Genomic DNA, 23,598 nt, shown 5'->3' with positions numbered 1-23,598 from the left:
GTAGCCATTAACAGGGGTTCCCCTCTGTCGAAAATAGGCGGCCAATGGTCATACAATGTATGGACCTATGGACTGACGTTTATCTGACATGGCTTTTTACGTTACGAATACATTTGACGTGCCCTTCCCCCGCAAAAATCGGCACTGTTTTGTGCAGAAAATTACAGACAAGGCGTCTCCGTTTGGTTATATCCTCCAAGTTTTTAATTTAGTTAAAACTGGTAGTCCCTAGAGGGAGGGTGGGAAGGGGTTCCCTCCCTCCCTCTTCTTTTCTGTATTCTTTGTATTGTTTTCTGTAATGAGGTGTACAATAAAGAGTATTTGTATTGTGTTGTAGTCATTTAAGCGCATTGTATAAGCAAAGCAACAATATACCATTTTAACCGTTTCATTAAAAGACTAACATAATTCAATAATTATTCATACCTAAGCTAAATACACACCGGAATCCCTTATCATTACCCGGTCAACTCAAGGTCCCGGGTTCAAAGACGGTAGGTAGCAATTTGACCACAATAGCTGTCAAATTGTTAATAATTATGTGGAATTGGACGTTTTTTCACGTCTGGGAACCTCAAATTGGGATATTAGTAATCGCTTCTGTATGATTGTTTATGTACGGTAGACTGGGGTAAGTTGGCATAGTCACCAAATATGTAATACATTGAAATAGCTAAATATCTGACATGAACAGTCGCCATCAAATATATCGGAGCGGCGAAGATGCTCACAAATATCTGAATACGCCTCTATTGTCGAGGCGTTAGAGTGCGTGTTCAGATTTTATGAACACCTTGGGTGCTCTGATAAATCTGATGGCGACTGTAACAACTGTAACGCCTTGGCAATGTGTTAATATTTTTCGCCACCATATCAATATTGTTGTGATATTTGATTGGAGCCGATCAATCTTGAATTCTTGATATTTTGGCGAGTTCTTTGGAGAGTTTAGGAGTCTATAGTCTGTTTGACTGTTGTCTGTTAGACTGAATGTCTTACACAATAGCGAATAGAATATATCAATAAGTGTGATAGTTATTCATGAAATAAAACTCATCATCATCTTCCTCGCGTTATCCCGGCATTTTGCCACGGCTCAGGGGAGCCTGGGGTCCACTTGACAACGAATCCTAAGAATTGACGTAAGGACTAGCTTACGAAAGCGACTTCCATCTGACCTTCCAACCCAAAGGGGAAACTAGGCCTTATTGGGATTAGTCCGGTTTCCTCACGATGTTTTTCTTCACCGAAAAGCAACTCACCCGTTGACCACGAACGCTTTATAGGGTTCAAAATGTCGGGATGTAGGAGGTGCGTTAGTTTTCGTCCAGCTCTAGTTTTCGTCCACTTGACGATATTTTAATATAAACCTACAATAGTGCACAAATTTGTACGTATTGCAATCCTTAATGTCAAAACAATATATCTGTCTACATAAAAATGATATTTCGCAAGTAGAAAACTAAACATCAAATATATTATTTGCGAATCTGTCAAGTGGACGAAAACTAGAGCATGGACGGAAACTAGCGCAATGACCCGATTTTAAATTCATTATACGCGATATAATTGTTTTTTTTTTTTGTGTATCAAGACATGACATGTATTGTTGTTACATTTATCTCTGTAGTGGCGGCTGTACAGGTTTTTATATTAACAGTTAATAAAGCAGAGCTTTATTCACTCGTTTGTGTTAAACTGTACAATGCGGAAAATCCTCTGCGTAGTTTAAAAAGTAATTACGCCATGGGCTATCATATAAAAAAAAAAAACAAAAAGCCGCACGCTAGCTCACCTGATACTCATGTATATCCATTATTATATCGTTAAACTAAGACTAACAAAAAAACTAACTAACACAAATATATTGCACTTATTCAGACTGTCCACAAAAAGTGGTATTATTGCACAATTTTTTATCAGGTACTAAAACGAAAGTCACATCTTACTATCACATTCGCGCACTTAATCCGAATTTAAAAAAGTTGTAACGTTGACATTTCTCGCGCATTATTAGTGTTAGAAATAAACTTGGCTGGCAGGAGCGCGATGCCATTAAAAAAAGTAAACGTCACTTAAAAAAAGTAGGTGTCATAGTTTTTCGCGTTCCATATTTGGAAAGCGCGCGGTACGCGCAGCGTATGGTTGGTCACTGTGTGTCTTTACCGTATCTTTGGACCGTTCGTGAAAAAAGTTGGTCAAGTGCTCTATGCCTCTCTGTATTACGGGTTCTGTGCTTAAAACATGTAATGAGGTTTTTTATGGCGCGAACCAAGTAGGATTCGGAAATTGTTGGACATGGTTGGATGTAGTATTTCCTGGCGAATTTAAACTAAAAACATGAGTGACTAAATACGTGAGTTAATCCGTAAAACTAATTAAACTTTAGTGCTTTTATATTAAAAAATAAATTTTGCTGTTAAATGTGAAATCGACGAACTTTTAACAAATTTTTTTATAGAAGTCTTATAATAATGTCAAAATATATGTTAGACACTGACTGTAATACAACAAAATGTAAGTGCTTTGGTCTAGAACTGTAAACTTGCATATATGGAAATAAATAAATTACAAAAAGTTTATTTGCAGACTATGAACTTGAAAACATAATATGTGACGTTATCTATGAAAAGGGACCTTATTGTCGATGGCGCTTACGCCATTGTTAACGATGCTCCGATATAAATACAAAGCCGCGCGACGCTGTGCGGCGTAAGCGCCATCGACAATAAGGTCCCTTTTCATAGATAATGCCCCATATGAATTAATCTACCTTCAAACGTTGAATTTGAAAACCTCACTCATTTTCATTAGGTCATCAGATCTGTTTTTACAAAAATTTTAAGTAAAATTTAAATAAAAAAAATATATGTTAATGATTGTTAGCACAAAAAAACTTTCTGGACAACTTTTAAAAGCTCCCATAGCGGCGGTACCCTAAAAAAAGCTAATACCTAATACTAACGTGTGAAATCGGCAGAATGGCCGCGAACGTGATTTTCTAACTGTACACATAAAATACCAACATATCTCTGCCGGTGGCTAAATCCTGAACCATAATTATCCCATACTATATGTTCTAGGTAAATGAGACAGGTGGCGCCGCAGTGAACGGTGTTTTTAAGTTGGTAAATAGAAGGCTGCTTTCTTTAGGTGTCTATAGTATAAAGTTGGCTATGGTACTATAGTCTGTTGAACGGAGTGTAATTATGTAGTGATGTGATTGAATCATTATTAATAGCGTGTTCTTGTTCTTGTCTTATCACATATTAAATCGGATTAGTTAAAATAAGGATTTACAGAAAAGCTAAAAAATAAAAATACCAAGGTTACAGTTGAATTCGATTGTTAAAAAAAAGCAGTATATTGACAGGAAAACTTCGCCATTATGTATTTGTACCCTGAACAACTAAATTATTTCATTAAAATGTAGACTCCCGTCTATGCTAACTTTACATCGACTTGAATAGAACTAGAACATACCTAGTGAGTCAGTGTCATTATCGACGTCATATTTTCATTAAAAATTGACATTTATTATGACATTTCCACACTTTATCAGTACCTACAAATGGCATGCAGAATTAGACTATCCAATTAAGCCAGATTTTAAATAAAATACAGCTCTATGACAATAAAATAACATAGGTACATATATAGACGGCCAACCAGATCTTGTCAGTAGAAAAAGGCGCGAAATTCAAATTTTCTATGGGACGATATCCCTTCGCGCCTACATTTTTCAAATTTGCCGCCTTTTTCTACTGACAAGATTTGCTTGACCATCTTTAGTTTGTCAAAGGACTGTCTCATTTCAAACATAGACAGAGAGAATCATAATATCTTTGTCTTACACTAGTACGTACTAGCACCCAAATGAGAAAAAGACGAGTAGTGTTTTTTGTTTTTATTTACTGACAATTTGGTTTGACCAACTATATTCCAAATTTGGTAAAATACCGTTGCATTACGCCGTTAATTCACATCACTATCCGTCAATTCGAATTCAATTTTGGAACACCTGATTGATTGTCCGACCACATACAAGAACTTATAAAAGTTATAAATATACTTTTCCTAAGTTAACCCGCACGCAAATAACGACTTAAAAACTCTGCAACAAGGTTGAAAATCAAATGACAAGCGCTCAGGTCGAAAGGCAAAGTTGATTGCTGCCAACAATACTTTTGAAGTCACAATCATTTCTAAATTTATTATTTGATTGAGTCACATTTAATTATTTTCTTTGGAAACGAAATTACTTGTCATTTGTGTTTTTAATGATGTGATTTCTAATTATTGTTTTTATTTAAATAGAAAGAGGGAAATTCAGGTTGTTTTTTATGGCCTTTATAATGGGTACTTGTTAGAGTAGTTTGCGAAAAAACACGTACCTATTGTCTAGACTCCAGTATCTATGTCAGTCTACACAAAACATGTGGGTTATCCCTAGTGTCATTTCATTTGTGAAAACATAACATATTTTTTTGTTTTTAGGGTTCCGTACCCAAAGGCTAAAAACGGGACCCTATTACTAAGACTCCTTTGTCCGTCTGTCTGTCATCAGGCTATATCTCATGAACCGTGATTAGCTAGACAGTTGAAATTTTCACAGATTATGTATTCCTATTGCCGCTATAACAAAAAATACTAAAAAGTACGGAACTCTCGGTGGGCGACTCGTACTTGACCGGTATTTTTTCTTACACGAGCTTTTTACGGAATATCATTACTAATAATACCTATCACCTACATTTATCTAGGACCTAAGCTCAGGTAAACGGCTGATTACTATAATAAATCTCGTATCCCTCGTTGCGGTATGCGACGCGCGCGCAAATGATCCATGATCTATGGATCGTTATGCGCGCTTTTTGCGCGTGCGCTTAGTTTAATGGCGCTGTCAGCTGACGAGTTAATCTAACGGTTTTTCTTGAGGGACAGTCGGAATCGAAAAAGAGGGATAGAGTAAATTTTTAGGGGTTCCGTACCTCAAAGGGGTCATTCATTAATTACATCACATGAATTTCAAGGTTTTTTGACTCCTCCCCCCTCATTGTTACACTTGGTCACATTTGGCAGGTGTGTCGTCGTCGTCCGTCAGGTCACATTTTTTCAACAAAATCGGCAAATCGACCTATTATTAATATTTTAGAATTTGGCGCCCCGGGCCAATAAGTTTCGCCGCCCCAGAAGTCAAGGAAGAAAAAGAAAATGCCATCCGACAGGGGCGCCCCTAGCGTATTGGCGCCCGGTCCATATCCCGGTCGATATAAGTCTAGTAGAACTAACCGTGACAGTGCACAACAAAACTGTTACAGTGCACGTGCTTCTACGCTGAGCCGATTCCAGCGTGTTCGATCCTATATTGAAGGACGAAGCGTAAATCTGTGGTTTAAGAGAAAGCGCGTAAGTAGAATAAGTGCCGTGGCGCTCAAAACGGGATATTTATGACTTACGCCGCTGCGCTACTGGGCTTTAATGGCTATTTTTATTACAAGACCCAACCAATGCAGTGAGAAAACCCACAAAAGCCAATCCAACATTGTCGTTGTCTAACTAAATAAATATCATTTATTTCGAGTAACTATCAGACTCATATTTTATAGTTAGTATGTACTTATAGCTATGTTAGAATCTACTAGAGATGCCCTGAATAGTGGTTTTGGCCGAATACCGAATATTCGGCCCCTCTCTCGGCCAAATACCGAATATTCGGCATGACATACGAACATTTTGAGTCACAATTATTATGAAAACTGATCGCCAACAAAGCTCAACGTTAGATGACGTTAGCTAAGATATATTTTTTTTAACATAATTAAAGAATAGAGTCAAACAAATCAGACTCATGATATAAATAATATGTTTTTTAATCAACAAATGCTCAAAAAAGGGTCTTCGTATTTAACAACTTTTCAAGAACACATTCTAAATATACCTACATCGTTTTTGGTTATTTTTATTGTGCAATTTTTCTTTTAAGTAGGTGCAACAGATATTCGGTATTCGGCCGAATAGTAGGCAACATTCGGCCGAATACCGAATATTCGGCAAAGGGGCCGAATAGGCCGAATACCGAATCATAAAAATAAATAATTAATAGGGCAATGTTTCCAGAAGTACCTACTACCCACCTAAACAGTTAGTAGTTAAACATAATAGGTACTTCTAAATTCATGCAAATCATCACAATTTGGGCAGTCAAACCGCTGGGCTATCGTCGGCTATCGAACGCAGAATGGGGTTGGGGCTGGCCCGCACCCGGCGCACCAGGGATGTGCATCGTTTCCGCATAGTTGTATAAAAGCAATCTACACATAGATTACGAACATACACATACGGATACGGACATAGGTCAACGGGTGACCACGAAGTCCACGAACGCTGTAAAGCAGTGGTTCCTAACCTGGGGGTAATTACCCCGTGGGGGTAAAACGGTATTTTACGGGGGTAATAAGCTAACCTCATATAACAATACAACAAACGTACACGTTTTATTTTTTATTACCATTGGGAGGAGGGGTAAAATGAGGTTCCCTAGTTAGTCATAGGGGTGACCGGACTGAAAAGGTTAGAAACCACTGCTGTAAAGGGTTCGAAACGTCGGGATGTAGTATAAATTAAATATACGCTATATAATCCGTTTTAATAGTTTTATTTCATGAATGTCGTATTTGTTAGTAATTTAACATCAAGGTGGTCAAAATTGGGGCCAAAATGTTAAATTATTGGCAAGTCACATAACTTTACTCTCATTCTCATAATAATGTTAAACAACAATAGAACTAACATTTGCCATTCGCCTCTGAAGTTCATTCAATTAACTCGTTACTGGTATTTGAACGAATGAATGATTGAATGAATGATTTCAATTAACAATAACGTACAAGTAAAATGAGCGGTGGAGTCGAGAAAGTCGGAAACTGTACGAATTACCGTTTCACGATTATGTCGCGGCTAGACAGAAGAGTTCAGGTTTTCTTGGAAATGGCTAACTAAAAACTGACTTCAGTCTGTGAGTGAAAATTAAAGATTTACGGACAGCATCGCCTACGTATACTCTGTAAGAACACCTTTTACACGCAAGTGTGATGTAAAAGTGAAGTTTCTTCAAACTTCAACATTTATTCAGCAAATAGGCCACAAGGGCACTTTTACACGTCAACATTGAATTTACATACAAGCATAAAAATAGTAATAATACATCAACAATTATAAAATACAACTGCAACTACTAAATCAAACTAACGTAATACAATTACTTAGAGATGTATAAGGTCTCTTAATGTCGAATTACATAAAACAACTATAATAATAATATTAAAATAAAAACAAAACAGATACATGGAAAAAAAATCTAAACTTATTTAGAGGTGTAAATGTCTATAAGTGTCAGAACTAAAATATAACATAGTTTATCAAATTATCCTTAGAGATGTATAGGGTCTCCAAGAGTCAGAATCCTGTATGATTATACAATTGTAATTTTAATTTAATTATAATTTTGCTTACGTTTAACACAATCTCCCAGTCAATTCCAAAACTATTTCATACAAGCTTGACGTGCACTTCAAATGAAGACACCGTCCCAGTGATTTCATACTTCACCCCAACTGACAGCGCGCCGGCAACATAATAAGTATAATAACGTATAATGCTCGTGAATAGATCGTAATTGCGATCCACGGATCTATAGATCACCGATCGATAATAAGGATGCTGCATGAAAGTAAAGAGGTTTGTTTGCTTTTTGTGCAGATTTTGTATTTATTTTGAGGTTAAATATATGCTTGTGTTAGTATAGTTTAATTTTAAATTGGGACTTGAGGTAACTTTTCTTTTAAACTAGCGACCCGCCCCGGCTTCGCACGGGTTACTCTAGGTTACTAGGTTATAGGTGAAACACGCATGAAAAACTGTTCAGTAGTTTTTGAGTTTATCGCGAACATACAAACAGACGCGACGGGGGACTTCGTTTTGTAAGATGTAAGTTTTGTATGTTTCTCAATATAAACATAATTTTCAAATAACGGACCTAATGGCTGAAGGCATTCTCTACCAGCTAACTACATATCAGGCGAAACAGAAACACTAAGGTGCAGGCATTAAATAAACTATGTACTCATCATCTTCCTCGCGCCGGGACGGCTTTTGCCACGGCTCATGAGAGCCTGGAGTCTGCTTGGAAACTAATCCCGAGAACTAGTTTATTACGAAAGCTCTGACCTTCTAACCCAATTAAATAAACGACTAAAATTATAAATTACCTAACTGTACACTCTTCAATGCCCGTTGAATTCTCAACAGAGTATTAGGTAATCTACTAGGTAGGTAGAAACCTACTTGAAATAACAACAAATTAAAATATTTTCTGGAAATAATTTAATTTGTTCTAATATGTAGAGTAGGTAATGTTCGTAAGCGAAACTTGTGAAAGTGATATGCACCTTTACTAGTGATATAATACCATTAAAATATTCGACCTTGTACCAAAACGTGAGTATTTCCACCTGCATATATAATGGTTGTTATTTCTTCAAATAGTCGGAATCTAACCTCAGGGGAACACCCTTTCTGGAACGCCGATTCGCGATATATGTATACATTGCCAGTACTTTAACTTGAATCGACGCGAGTTTATTAAAAAAAAAACGTCATAAATCGATGACGTAATTTATGAACAGCCCCTTAGATTAGATTAGATTTCATATAAACTGAAGTAGATGTCATATATTAAAGAGAAACCCATATATGACATCTATTTTAGATAATATTTATATTGTCACAATAAGTTCCCAAAGTTGTGTGTCGATTAGATTTCTTTATTTCACGATGAAATTACACTATATGTTTGCTACATTCGTCAAAAGTATGTTTTTCTACTCCAGCACTCAAATGTGTCAATTAAATGACTGACAGTGATATCTAAAGCAATGTCATTTGAATGCTTTGTCTATAGGCTCATAAGATGACTGCTAGCAGTCATCTTATGAGTATAATACAACTGCTTTATTTTTTTTAAAGATACAAGTTCCGATCATCTTGATTGAAAGAGGTATGTTTTCATTTACAATAATAACTCTTTTTTTTTTTAAATAATAACTCTTTTTTATTTTAAATAATAACTCAATTTTTTTTAAATAACAACTCTTTTTTTTAATAATAACTCTTTTTTTTAATAATCTCTTTTTTTTTTAATAATAACTCTTTTTTTTTTTTTTTTTTTTTTTTTTTTTTTTTTTTTTTTTTTTTTTTTTTTTTTTTTTTTTTGCTGCAGCTGTCATAGAAAAAGTAATGTATGCAACAGCTCATAATTGGTTCTTAAAATTCTCGGGTCTTTTTTTACAAAACTCGACTACGTCTCGTTTTGTAACTTCGACCCTTGAATTTTAAGAACCCTTATTATATCACTGTTGCATAAACTACTATTATCTTCTCATCATAATCGTCAAATATTACATTATACATTTAAAATAATACAGTTAATTGTGTCTACTAATAAGGATCGCCATGTACAAAGAAAAACATGTCAATTGAATATGAACTCTACCCTCTAACCCTCGTTAACCTTATTTTTGTAATATGCCTAAAATTATTTCGGTATTTACCTTTCTCATCATATTGACGTTCTTTTGTTACAAAGGGACAAAACCTATTATTTTAGCTACTTTTGAGAAACGTTTCATTGTCATTGCGTATGGCAAGTGCTTTTGCGTCAATGCAATTTGTATCTATTTATGTATTGTCCAAATATTTATAAATAAACATGTCCCGGTTTTATAAATAAATTACAGTGTCAACTGCACATTCTGTTGTATTCTGCTTCGGTTTTGTTTTTATGTTCTGTGTTGTTTTGTGTTTGTTTTAAGTGTCAATGGGTACACTGAAAATCAGCGTCGTAACACAACTCATGTGCTGCGACACATGCTGAGTGTTATCCTTTTCTGGAACCCCTCGCAACACTGTTACTTACCTACTAATTTACTTAGATTTAAGCCTATTTTAGTGTTGTTGTGTATGTGTGTTTCGAATGAAGCATCATTCATTCATTCATTTGTTGAGTTCTGTTTTAATTTCAAATAATAATAACAAGATAACCGATTGGAATATGGATTTAGCGGTAACTAGGTTGTCAAGTGCTAAAGCTTGATAATCCAGTTCAATCCAGATACCACGAACAGCGTACAGCTTTTATTATAATTGTCACTTTTTGCAAATATAATAAATAGCACATTTTCACGTACGTATCATGTAAAACTACAAACTGTGTATAAATCTCCTCATCCTCACTTATCTTTAGACAGAACTACCATATGGGGCAATATCTATGAAAAGTGACCTTATTGTCGATGGCGCTTACGCCACACAGCGTCGCGTGGCATTGTATTTATATCAGAGCATCGTTAACAATGGCGTAACCGCCATCGACAATAAGGCCCCTTTTCAAAGATAACGTCACACATTACGCGATACAAATACAAATTATTTATTTGCCAGAATACAGTGGGTATGTTGGTGACATACAATTAAAAGTACAGAGTACTCTACTCACAATTGAGCCTGCAAAAATCAGATCAGGCGTTTCTTCCAAGTTAAAATACTGCCCAAACCTATATCGTGTCACTAGCGATAGCGACAAAGCACAAAGATGTGACAAATGATGCATTGACAGATTTGACAGGCTGCGGCCGCCGCAGGTACAACATGACTAGCTTTTTTTAAAGTCGGTAATTGATTTCTTTGTATTAATGTTTTTGGGTGGACTCTCAAGTGTTTTTGTTCAGGCTGGTGTCTGAAGTGATTCCGCCTCTTTTAGAATTTGATTCTAAAAACTAAATACTGTTAGTAATTATAGGCCAAGATGCTGATATGAGCGGTCCAATAGATTTTAAAGTAAATTAAAAATAATTTGGTAACAATAATTTCATTGAAATGATGTAGTAAAATAACAAATTTAGCATTTACTTACATATGTATTCGGTTGCAATCAGCGTGAAACTTGATCCAGCTAGAGAGCTGATCTTACAGTAGTATCTACGCACATGTGCCACCTCTGGTATTACAAACGTCCACACTTCCTTATACTTTTTTGCTGCTATTTCCTACTACGGCCTACTTGCACCATTCCACTAACCCGGGGTTTACCGGTTAAACCTGGAGCTACCATGGCTACCAGTACGATTTGACACTGGATTAACAGTTTAACCGCTTAACCCTGGGTTAGTGGAATGGTGCAAGTGAGCCTAAATGTATTTTTGCATTTAATTTCAAACTTCTGTCGGTGCCTTTGTGCTTCCGTTCTTATTGAAGGACAAATTTACTAAACGCATTCATTGTTTAACCCTTTAGAACGGCAGGTCCCTAGGGTACACGAAGTTGAAGGGAAGAAAAATCTATTAAAGTTTGGACTTTACTACCTACGCAAGAAAAATTAGATTACAAAGACATATTCTAATTTTTTTTTTTTTTTTTTATTATAGGACATTCTTACACAGATTGACCAAGTCCCACAGTAATCTCAAGAAGGCTTGTGTTGTGGTACTTAGACAACGATATATATAATATAAAAATACATAGAAAACACCCAAGACTCAGGAACAAATATCTGTGCTCATCACACAAATAAATGCCCTTACCGGGATTCGAACCCAGGACCGCGGCTTCACAGGCAGGGTCACTACCCACTACTTAGGCCGGACCAGTCGTCAACTCCTCGTTTACTTTAAATATTTTCGACTATACCTTAGATCTATTTCGTTTTACACGCAATTTTTTTCCTAACTACAATAACAATAAGTATTAACTTTGCGTAGCAATTTTTTGCAGGCCGAATCGAGTTTTAGTTATTCGATCTGTTTCCAATATGATACTGATCCGCCAAGTGTCAATAGTGACATTTATACAACCAAAATGTCACTTTTGACACCGACAGATCAGTATCATAGCGGAAACAGATCTAATAACTAAAACTCGAATAGGCCTATGAGTTTGGATAATTTGGTTATAGAATGATGACAGATGGTTCTCGGCTTCTGTTCAAAGAACATTTCTAATGTTTATTTGATTAATTGTTACTTTCTAAGAAATGGCCACATGGCCAGTGTATTAGTAGGACAAGTGATTTTGTGTGAAACTATGGTTTAATATGTTTATAAAAGATTATTGGTGATAACGGTGGAGTGTACAGACAGCAAAACTATTAGCTTAGCATGCATACATACAAATACGTGTGCATGGGTGGTCAGCTAATAATTTTGCTGACTGTACATATAGGTACCTAATTTATTTTAGTTTTCAAAAAGTAACTCCAAAATTACTTTTCCACTGATGGGCAAGTCCCTTTATTGTTCGTTAATAATTTTAATTACTTTTTTTGGTATTTTTTAATTATACAAGAAACCTATTAGCTTAGTTTTAGACGTTTTTAATAATTGCCTTTACGCTGAAACATTGAAAAAGAACATCGAAAATGTGTATCTTGCAAGAGACACTGCCAAAGAAATCCTAATAAGTATTTCCTCACATTGCACTTTTAGAATATGTTTATAATTTGAATAAGTAGTCCGCTCACATAGCTTTAACCTGGATTTACTTAAAATCATAACAAAAACATATAAGTTAAGTTACAAAACCGATTCGAACTTTTGAAAGCCCAATTAAAATCTAAAATCTAACGGATATATCCACTTTCAACAGACGAGTTAACATTAATTACATATAACAATAGAATATACAAATGAAGCGATCATTCATATGTTAATATGTTTAATTTAACGTACGGCTGGGCTGGGTGATTGGTCGAAAGTGCGAAAATGAAGCTCGGCTGAGGGTCTCTATTGTTTCCCAAAAAGTTTTAAGTCATAATGTATCGTTTGCCCGCATTTTCGTTAGTCATAATTCACTGCTTAATTTTTGCATAATTTCGCTGCTTGAAACATAGGGAATCCTAGTTCAAGTATTTGTAAATCACTTGTCTTTATAAATTCTTAGTCTTTAAGAGCAACCACTGTACTATACTTTTCTCAATAAATTATTTGTGTTTGTATTTGGTGCCGAAGCGCGTCACTTTTCAGGATTGCCATAATACAAACCTAACCTAACCTATCTATAGGATAACCTTACGAGAATCCTGAAAAGTTAACGGTTTCAGTTTTATGACTAATGATAATATGACAAACAATACATTATGACATTTATGACTTAAAACTTTATGGGAAACAAAGGGACCCCGGTCGGCTGATAAGGGGTATTTGGCGATCTCTTTGTCCGATTTGTTATATTGAAGTTTGGCACTGACATAAACGCTATCGAGAACGTAGCTTTGTTTATATGCATCTCGCGAGATGTATAAGTAGAAAGTAAATTACGTAAACATTAGCGTAAGTATATGTCAGTTTTGATTTTGACACCGTCAGTGACTCATGGTACGGGTACTTGTGTACTGTACGCGAGTTATACGCGGGTTATGATTATGACAGATATTCGTATTTGGACGTAACAGAGTCACGGGTAAAGCTAGTATCCGAAACGATTACTTATAAAGGACCACACCTGTCGCCTGTCCAAACACGTCATTTGTCAAACCGTCTGTCTGTCCTGCCGACGTCACAGGTAGCTTATGATTAGGTGTACCATAGATAGTATAATAGAGGGTTATTGTCTTAGTAAATTTTGTAGTCGCAGTAAATTTACTGCCATCTATCACACAGCATTAAAACTAAAAAAGTGTAAATATATCAAAAAAATTATATAATATATATGTATATGGTTGACTGGTTGTTATGTTTTTTTTTATAAGTATTTATATTTTGATCCATGTTCTTTCACTGATATGTGTTAAAATTGTTAAAAATCAACGCCATCTAGCCAAGCATAGGCCAAAGGTATATATGTACTCTGGTGTGGCCTGTAATACGAGCAAAAAATTAAACTGTAGGCTGTACTCCTCATACTGACTAACATTTGTCACTCTCGCACTGATGCATTGGTGTGACGGAGAGGGAATGCGATCGAGTTAGCAGACGCTAACGTAAATGTCAAATGCCAACTCGTGGTACGGCTACTTGGATATGTTTTGTTATACAATTCAACTTGCGTAGACGTTCAGCCAGAGACATAAGTAAAAGACATTATATCACGAGACAATTGTCGGTAATATCGTATAATTACTACTAGGTACTTCACAAATTGCCGTATTTAGCGTTGTTTAGAAGAACGAGGAAAAGACGGTTGCAACTAGGGTTACCAACTATTTTTTGGTGGAATATAGTATTTTCCAGAATAAGGCATCAAAAATATAGTACATTTCAAAAAAATATAGTACTGTTAGATAAAATACTAAACATAAGTGTAATATACGTTTAATCGGAAATATAGTATTTTAGGTACTATATACTTTTCCAAAAGTATATAAAGTGTCATTCAATAGAACTTGCTAACTATGTAAACAAAAGTTACTAGTAAATTGACATTCAGTGTCAATTTTAGTATGGCGGTTTGTTTATATAGTTAGCAAGTTCTATTGAATGACACTTTAGTACAGAGAGCCAAAATATAGTACAATACTATATAATATAGTACGGTTGGCAACCCTAGTTGCAACCGCTAGGTAATAATATAATATAAGTAAATTTATAGGAATTTTAATAAGTCTATTACTTATACAGCGTGTATACCGCAAATTTAAACAAGACGTAGGTTTTAGAATCAAGAACGATTTCGAAAAAAAAAAATTTAATTATGTGTACTAGGGGTTGCACGACGGATCCGAAATGTATGGGAATATCCGCGGATCCGGATCCAGATAATAGGGAGTATTACTGCAATGTTTTTCCGCCAGAGTGCAGCACTAGTGACTTAAGTATACCATAGAGTTATACATACTGTACTTAAACTGTTTTTTGACAAGTTTTCACAGACAATAAAATATGACATTGATACATCAAGGCGGTTTGTTTACAAAGGGCCTACCGGGAAACGCGAAATCGATACTCAGCTATCTGCCTCTTTATCTCTCGAATATGCAAGAGTGATAGAGAGGTTAGATAACAAAATGTCGACTCTCTAGTCTAGCGGAAGACCCTTAGATTGTTTACTTGTTGTATACATGGCGCCCCCTACGCAGAGTTTCGCGTAATATTCCCTATTCCATACATTTCGGATCCGGATTGCAAACCCTAATGTGTACTTAACTACAGCGTAATAATTTTTTGATTATTTTTCGTGTTGCACATATGGGTCAAACATAAAACTGTGTTCGCGTCTTTCCTGTAGACATACCTACACAAAAGTTAAGGGCTATTAAGGTAAATTTTCTTATTAAGGGCTATTAAGGTAATTTTGAACACCTCGCCCGCTCACCAATTATTGCTGCTGACTGTATGTGGAACCCTAAGGCGACCGCTCGCTGCAAGAGCAACATAACTCAAAAACTTACATTTTCTAAATACCTGCGCCCGCGCACTCGAGACGCATCAAGTGTCGGCCTAAGCAAACATGGCCGACGAATGTTTAAACTACATATATCGGTTTGAGCGAAATTACGGATTTTTGGGATAGTGATGGGACATGTTGTATTATATCGATTGATGTGGTGAAATAGTTTTGTCATTTTGGATAGTTAGTTAGGACACCGACTGTACCTTATTATTTTACAGTAGTGTATTATTTCTTACTTTCAATTAATCAGACTAAATAATAAATTAACAACTTTAACTCATAAGTACAAATCTGTACATACATACACTTTTACATGTAAAACTTGATAAACCGTAGCGTATGAGCTCTATAATCGACAACACAGTTCTTCAAGAACATAACACAGTGTAGAAAACTGGACTACATGTATTATTTCTACTACGAGTACCTACGATCGGATGGTTTATAATTTTTATAAGGCACCTAATCAGCCACTAGTATTTATATCATTAGTATTAGGAAATAAATTTGTTACCTATTGTGTTATTGTTGCTCTTTAACAAAATAATGTGGTCATAAACATCGATATCGATTATCGACAATCGACAACTTCCCATCGTTATCACCGCTCATAACCTAAAAAGCACAATCTGCTACCGTATAGGCAAGTTGTTTGTCTATGGTTAACATTCTCGTCTTGAACCAACAATGTGACAGATTTCCAATACGGATTAACATCGGGTGAGTGGCAAAAAATACGCTAGAATTCATTGGAATTTATGATTGGCTCATTGTAAGTACACTATGTGTATTCTCTAGTTAGGTTGATGAATCTAAATATTCGTCCTCAGTTAATTATAAAATGCACCCATTGCTCTGTAACGTCATACGGGCTATACTTAAGTCTTCCACGTGGTAAAGTCATCATCTTCCTCGCGTTGTCCCGGCATTTTGCCACGGCTCATGGGAGCCTGGGGTCCGCTTGGCAACTAATCCCAGTAATTGACGTGGGCACTAGTTTTTACGAAAGCGACTGCCATCTGGGGGCCGATTTTTGAAATTCGACCGCTCGATTTCGCGTATTTGGTTCAGTAATATCTCCAATAATAGGAATGTAAATTCTACTAATAGAATTGAAAACGAGTGGTCAATACCACTAGATTCCCAATTTCTATCGCTCGTATTTCAAAAATCAGCATTTCGCCGTTTTCCACCGATTTTCGAGTGGCGTAATCGAGCGATCGAAATTCAATAATCGGCCCCCTGGCCTTCCAACCCAGAGACGGTAAACTAGGCCCGTATTGGGATTAGTCCGGTTTCCTCACGATGTTTTCCTTCACCGTAAAGCGACTGGTAAATATCAAATGATATTTCGTACATACGTTCCGAAAAACTCATTGGTACTAGCTGGGGTTCGAACCCGCGACCTCCGGATTGCAAGTCACACGCTGTTACCGCTAGGCCACCAGCGCTAAAAGTGGTAAAGTAATAAATTTTTTTAAATAAATATTTGGTGACAATCTTACACAGATCGACCTAGCCCCAATCTAAGCAAAGCTTGTACTATGGGTACTAGGCGACGATATAAATACGTATAATACCTAGATAAGTACATACTTATATACATAGAAAACAACCATGACTCAGGAACAAATATCTGCGTTCATCACACAATTCGGGATTCGAACCCGGGACCATCGGCTTCATAGGCAGGGTCACTACCCACTAGGCCAGACCGGTCGTCAGTGACTCATTTTTGCATCTTTAGGTTACTGTTTCATAAGCGGCAAGCATCCTGAGGTTATTTTTTAGGGTTCCGTACCTCAAAAGGAAAAAACGGAACCCTTACTTGAATGTCTGTCTGTCCGACCATCCCCCTCTCCCCCTTTATCTCCGAAACTACTGGGTCCAACAATTTAGAAAAAAATACACAAAATAGTTCTTTACCTATAGATGATAGGAAAACCTATTATAGAAATATGCAGTCAAGCGTGAATTGGACTTAATGTACGGAATCCTAGGAACGTGAGTCCGACTCGCACTTGGCCGGTTTTTTTTACAGAAAAACGGATGTATCTAATAAAAATTCCCTAAAAACAATAACATTTTGCCAAATATACAAGAATCTTTAAATGATAGATAAGTAATCTTGATTTCATCGCATATCCATAAAACCCATGCATACTACAATCTACATATGTAGTTACCATAACATTAGTAGATTCCAATTCCAATACTCAGGCCACAAGCCACGACCGCAAGACAGACGGACAGACAGCTCAAAGAGAGGCGTGGCCAGTGACTGACATCTCGCCCCGTCATGGGATACCTAGGGCTCGACTTGAATACTGAAAGCTATCATAATGACGATCTGTGCGCACAAAGCTTACGTACCGATATCTAAAGGGTATGTTAAGTTAAGTGTAGCTACTTAGGTATTATACACATAATCATAGCATACCTACATATATAAATTATAAATAGAAATGATACCATACACTAAAGAAAAATCATTTGATCAAAGTAAATTTGATGATTAAGGTATCGATAGATTCCTGTGTAGGTACATAATGACCCGAGTAAGCTAAATTTTTCACCGGCTTAAAAAAGAAAGTATCTTTACGATAAAAATCAGTAGACTTATCTATATAGAGAAAGATAAATAATCTAAATCTTTATTGACATGGAAATCATTTGCAATAGATATTTCCTTACGTCATTTTTCGGCTAAACAAGTATACTTGGTCAAGCAGATCTTGTCAGTAGAAAAAGGCGCGAAATTCAAATTTTCTATGGGACGATATCCCTTAGCGCCTACATTTTTCAAATTTGCCGCCTTTTTCTACTGGCAAGATCTGCTTGACCAAGTATATAAAGTCCGTCAACCAAATCTTGTCAGTAGTAAAAGGCGGCAAATTTGAAAAATCGCGGGTTAGCAACACTGTTTCGAATAATTCCAAAATGCGTGTCATCTGTGTTTTATCTGTGGAATGTAGATCGTGAACGACAGCCGTCAACTTATTTGTTTTCATTTGGTTTTCATTCTGAATCGTTTCTGTTTCAAGAGATATTTCTGCTGTCACCATTAAATACCAATACATTAAATAAGAACAAGCAAAGCTAAGGGGCCTACAATGTACAATCATGCTCGTTGATGGTAAACATTACTAAAAATTGAGGTTATGACAAGTACACCCTGGAAGAACTCTTTCGAACTTATAGGATTATGTTCAGTTTTTTTGTTTTAGGGTTAAAAGGCATAAATAAAATTAAAACGTATGCCTAAATCTATCCAACAAGACCATAAATTGTGTCCTGGAAACCGTCCATAGGCCCACATGTCTAATATTTTCAGCAATCAGTTGTGACTATTTACAAAGATGCAATAGAATACTACAGAGTATTATGCTTGGTTGAAGTGACCCGGTAACATTGGTAACTTCATTATATTTTTTCAATTAATGACCTGAATTATAGTGTAAGCTAAAGTGACCCTTATCTTATTTACCTTTAAATTAAATAAACACCCAAATATCAGTTGTTTTATTTTTAATATGTAATCCTATTGTACAATATATACCAATCAAAAAAATTACACAGGTATATTCATCCGGAAGAGTACACTAATTTACATTAACAAGTGGCATATTATATTGTAAATAACAAATATATGCACTATCTAATTATCTGCATTTTGATATGATTTTATTTTAGTAAACTTAGAAGACATAGATAGGGAACAAAGAGAATATAAGCACTACGATAGGGAGTTGTTTTTGATATCTTCAAATTTGTTCATCATTTTGATTAACATTGTTTTAACATCGCTTTTAAATTGTCCGTCCGTTTCAAATTTTTTCAATAAACCGCGAGTGACAATTTGAATTGACGTACGCAGGGCGCGCTCAGCGGAAAAAAAAATCTTTTGGTTCGATGTACATTGCTGCTTTTCTTAGCGCAATACTGCTCTTTGAGTGTTGCCCTACTTTAGTTTGCTTTACATTGCTACTGACAAGATTTGGTTGACGGACTATATTAAGATATCATTAAAAAAAAACTTCAAACCATAATTCGAAAGTTTAACAACGACAATCCACAGATAACAAAATCTATATCAGATCGTATTGATCGAAATATCGATTATAATAATCGGACATCGATTAATGGTCGTCCACACGCCGTCGGACGGAGTCGATTGTTGAATCGATTGTCGAATCGATTCGGATGCCGATGACCTCTGATGCGTGTTAGTTTTTATTTGGGAATGGATAAGACGATTTATGATAAGGAACCGAAGAATTATCCTAAAGTCTATTTTTTTATTCGGTAGACTGAAATGACAGTTAATAGTATGGAATGACATTTCATGTTCATACTATTAACTGTCATTTCAGTCTACCGAATAAAAAAATAGACTTTAGTAGGTAATAAGTGCGAAAGTTTATTTTTGGATATTTTTCCCTCGATAATATAAAAACGGCTTACATCTGATTTTTTTTGCAGGGTAATAATACATGTCTTTTCGCTTTTTGACAATTTTTTTCAAATTTTAAATTTTAGTGTATTGGTCCAAAGTTCACAAAGTACAAATTCGGTACAAATAGTACTGAGGTTGACTGAAGTAGCATGACAAATACGAATGTTTCCGAGAAAATACGATGGAAAACAATTATGCACTACATCTGTAATGACTGTTGTTGATCAGACAAGCTCAAAAGTGTTAAGTAATGAATCTAATGAACACTGTTAGTTTTGTTTTAAAGCCGGTAGCCTTTAAGGCCTGTGCACCCCGGCTTGCGTGTGCGTAACGTCCACGTGCGCGCGCGCTAAAATGTTGGAGCCGCACACGCACACGTCACGCAAGCGGTGTGCCGTCTATCATAAGGATCTGTATACTACAACGCTGCACACGCACGTTCACGTCACGCACACGCGGCCGGTGTGCACAGGCCTTTATTGATAAACAAACACACAATTTGTCCTATTCTTGTAATTGTCAATCGAATGATATATGATATGAGTCTGGTTAGGATTTGCCGCCACGGGTTTAAAAAAGAGAAGAGAGCGGGCAGCTTTTTGTTAAAGATAGGTAGACAATTTAAAGGTTTCAACTATAATGTATAAGTAAATGAGAAAATTTTAAAATATAAAATAAAAACATTAAAGAAAAGTAATCATATTTGTCAAATTATTTTTATAACACATCTCTTAATGTCGCCACTAATCTAGTAAAATTGTCGAATTTTGTAACGTGGCTCTTTTGCGTCAAATCCGGTACCTAGGTCTGATTTTTTGCAGACTTATTTATGATGTTGGCCCAATGAATAATCCAAGTTTGTGACCTCGAGCGCCGAATGCAACTTTGTAAAAATCGAAAAATCCGCGAAAATTTCGGTTTTATTTTAGTTTTGGGCGATTTCAACCCTAAAGGACTAGTTTTGATAGTACCTTACTTAGACGTTTTTAAAGAAGACTAAATTTGCTACAATATGAGATTAGAACTGTCTTTGTTTAGATTTTTTAAAATTGAGTTCGTATGCTAAGTGAGTGCAGTGAGTGTGCACTTTTGACTCAGGCGATGCTGCTTGGCACGATTGTTCCTAAGGTCAAACAAAGCTGATTTGGCCCAGTAGCTACGAGATCGTACCGTGCCTACCCCCCAAAAGGTCGGATCCCCAGGTCCAATCTTTGCTATATTTCTTCCTACTCTTAGCAACTAGGGCAAGATATTATATAATTTTCATATAATTTAGAGATGAATACATTATATTCATACTTTTAAAGCGCCAAGTTAAGTGTGACGCAAACGCTAAATGTATAAATTTACTGTATTACACTGAAAGCGATATTTTTCAATCGAGCGATAGTCAAGAAATCAGGTTTCGAATAAGTGGGGTTACTACAAAAAGCTACGAAACTGGTACAAATTCATATTTTTTGCTTTCATAAGTAATAGTTACTGATATTAAAAGCGTTTTTCAATTAAAAGACACGTGAAGATCGCGTAGTCTTTTTTTAATGCTAAAATAATGAACTATAGTCTGTAATAGTAAACTTTCTTTGATATTGGCTTGTTTTAAGCCAATATCTCCAACATTGCGCCGCGCCGTCGTGTGTGGCATGCTCCCGGTGTCACCGCCATCATTTATCTTATCCTAAACGTCTATCCCTTTTCTGTAGGTACCGCCGCTTGGCGTACGTGTCAGAGGTGTTTAAGGGTTTTCGATCGTGTATTAACAAGTGTTTGTATTATATCTAAGATTTTTTTTAATTGCGATTATTGATAGACATTAATGGACAATGAACATACCCTAATGTCTGTATTAGGGCTCATTTAGACGATGCGAGAATTGCGCAATGTAACTAAAATCGCATGCGAGTTCGCGCGCCGTCTAAATCAGCCCATAGTTTACAAAAAAGTTTACTTTATAAGACTTTGTACTAGTAATTTGTTGTTTTATATTTATTTTATCTTATCCTAAACGTCCATCCCTTTTTATAGGTGTAAACACCTATAAAAAGGTTTTTGATGGTGAATGAATTAACAAGTGTTTGTGAAATATAGTTTATTTAGACCGTTTTTGCGACAGTTGAAAGGTGAATTAACAAGTATGTAGTTTACAAAGCTTCAATGAGTAAGTTTTACGAGTTTTACTTTAATGTATCTTTAAAATAATGTAACTGTACGAACTAAGTTAACTAAGATGTTAGAGAGTATTTCAGACATGTTACGAGTATATATTCTTAGATAAATACGTATCGGACATTTGCAGCTGCATTATTGTTCGACATTACTGCAGCGGCCTTGTCTTGACGCGGGCGCTTTATCTGTCAATCGGATGGCAACTGCAACTGCTCTGCAGTAATGTCGCAACAGTAATGTAGTTGCATTGATATCCGAATGTTAATTAAAAGGGCACCGCAGGCGCGTGGCATTGGAGCGCGATTAGCGCACCCTAAAAGGCTTGGTCCGACTTTTGGAGCCTGACCTGCGCGCCACTGGAGCGTGAAATAAAAGGGTGTTAATAAGTGTAGGAGCTGACCTGGTGCTGGTAATGCGCGAGGTGGTGCGGCACATGCCGCATCGCCGGGTGCAGCATGGCGCTGTCGCTGCTGCTGCCCTCTACCGCCTGCAACAAACAGTTGCTCAGTGTGACCACCGGTTTGGCACTGACATAAACGCTAGCGTGAACATAACTTTTCTATGCATCTCGCTCGTACGGACATATTAGTGCGAGCGAGACGTATAAAAACGTATTTTTTTTAATAGGTATAAAGTAAAAATTTCGTTACATTTCTTATGATATAACGAGAAAAAAGTATGGGAACTAGGAATATACGCATTTTTTACGGCGTAAATATGGAAAAACTTATTTTTGATAATTCCTTTGCATACATCATACATTTTGGCGCGGCCGTGTGTGGTGTGACGTCACAGGACTCGTCCTTTTTGTATTTTCACATTCTCGAAGTTTCTGAGGTACAATAGATATCAGGCTTATTAGAAACATATGAATCTGACGGGAACTAGAATCGCAAGACAAATGTGACGTTTCACGGGTAAAGGTACCGTATGGCGGTTGGCACTTACGGTATTATTAACCACGTTCCAATACTATTGCAATGCTACACGACGTAATAGTGCGACATAAAATAGTAGAAATTAATTAAAATGGAACTTAAAATATTCCATACTAAATTGTTGTTGTGCAACGTCACAAATCATATATGTATTAGCTCCACATAGAATTACAACCAATGTAGAGTCTGTGCGGAAAGAGAAGAGTCGTGGCATGTATTGGGCCCCATACATTCTACGACTCTTCTCTTTCCGCACAGACTCTGGCAGTTTGTCTCAGCGCCGAGCTTGTGGGCTCGGAGCGTGCGTCTCATGGCCGAGCGCGGTTTAAGTTTGCGGCACGACCATAGAGAAATATAAGTAAAGAAAGAGGTAACTCCATACAACAGTTTTCTTACCAAAACGCGAGTTATTTCGTAGTCGACATCTAGCGTCAAGTAGCGGACATTATCTATTCTGCTAGTTGACAATAGATGTAGCGGCAAACAAAAACTCTAATGCTTGACAATTTTTAGCTAATATTATAACCGGATTAACCGGAACTATATTTTCAACTCCTTCTGCTAATAATATTAGTTGTAAATTGTTTTAGCAGTACA

General features: G+C 36.2%; 1 protein-coding gene across 1 annotated transcript in view; it reads right to left on the bottom strand.

Moving 5' to 3' along the window:
* LOC134660162 (segmentation protein cap'n'collar-like) overlaps window positions 1-23,598 on the bottom strand; it is a 108,360-nt gene that overhangs the window by 36,278 nt on the left and 48,484 nt on the right. Inside the window, exon 6 of the mRNA XM_063515892.1 lies at window positions 22,464-22,550. Within this exon, the coding sequence (XP_063371962.1) occupies window positions 22,464-22,550 (87 nt within the window). The remainder of the gene's footprint in view (window positions 1-22,463; window positions 22,551-23,598) is intronic.

This window comes from Cydia amplana, chromosome 26 (genome assembly GCF_948474715.1).
Source record: "Cydia amplana chromosome 26, ilCydAmpl1.1, whole genome shotgun sequence".
NCBI lineage: Eukaryota > Metazoa > Arthropoda > Insecta > Lepidoptera > Tortricidae > Cydia > Cydia amplana.
This window is presented reverse-complemented; position numbering and strand designations above follow the sequence as displayed.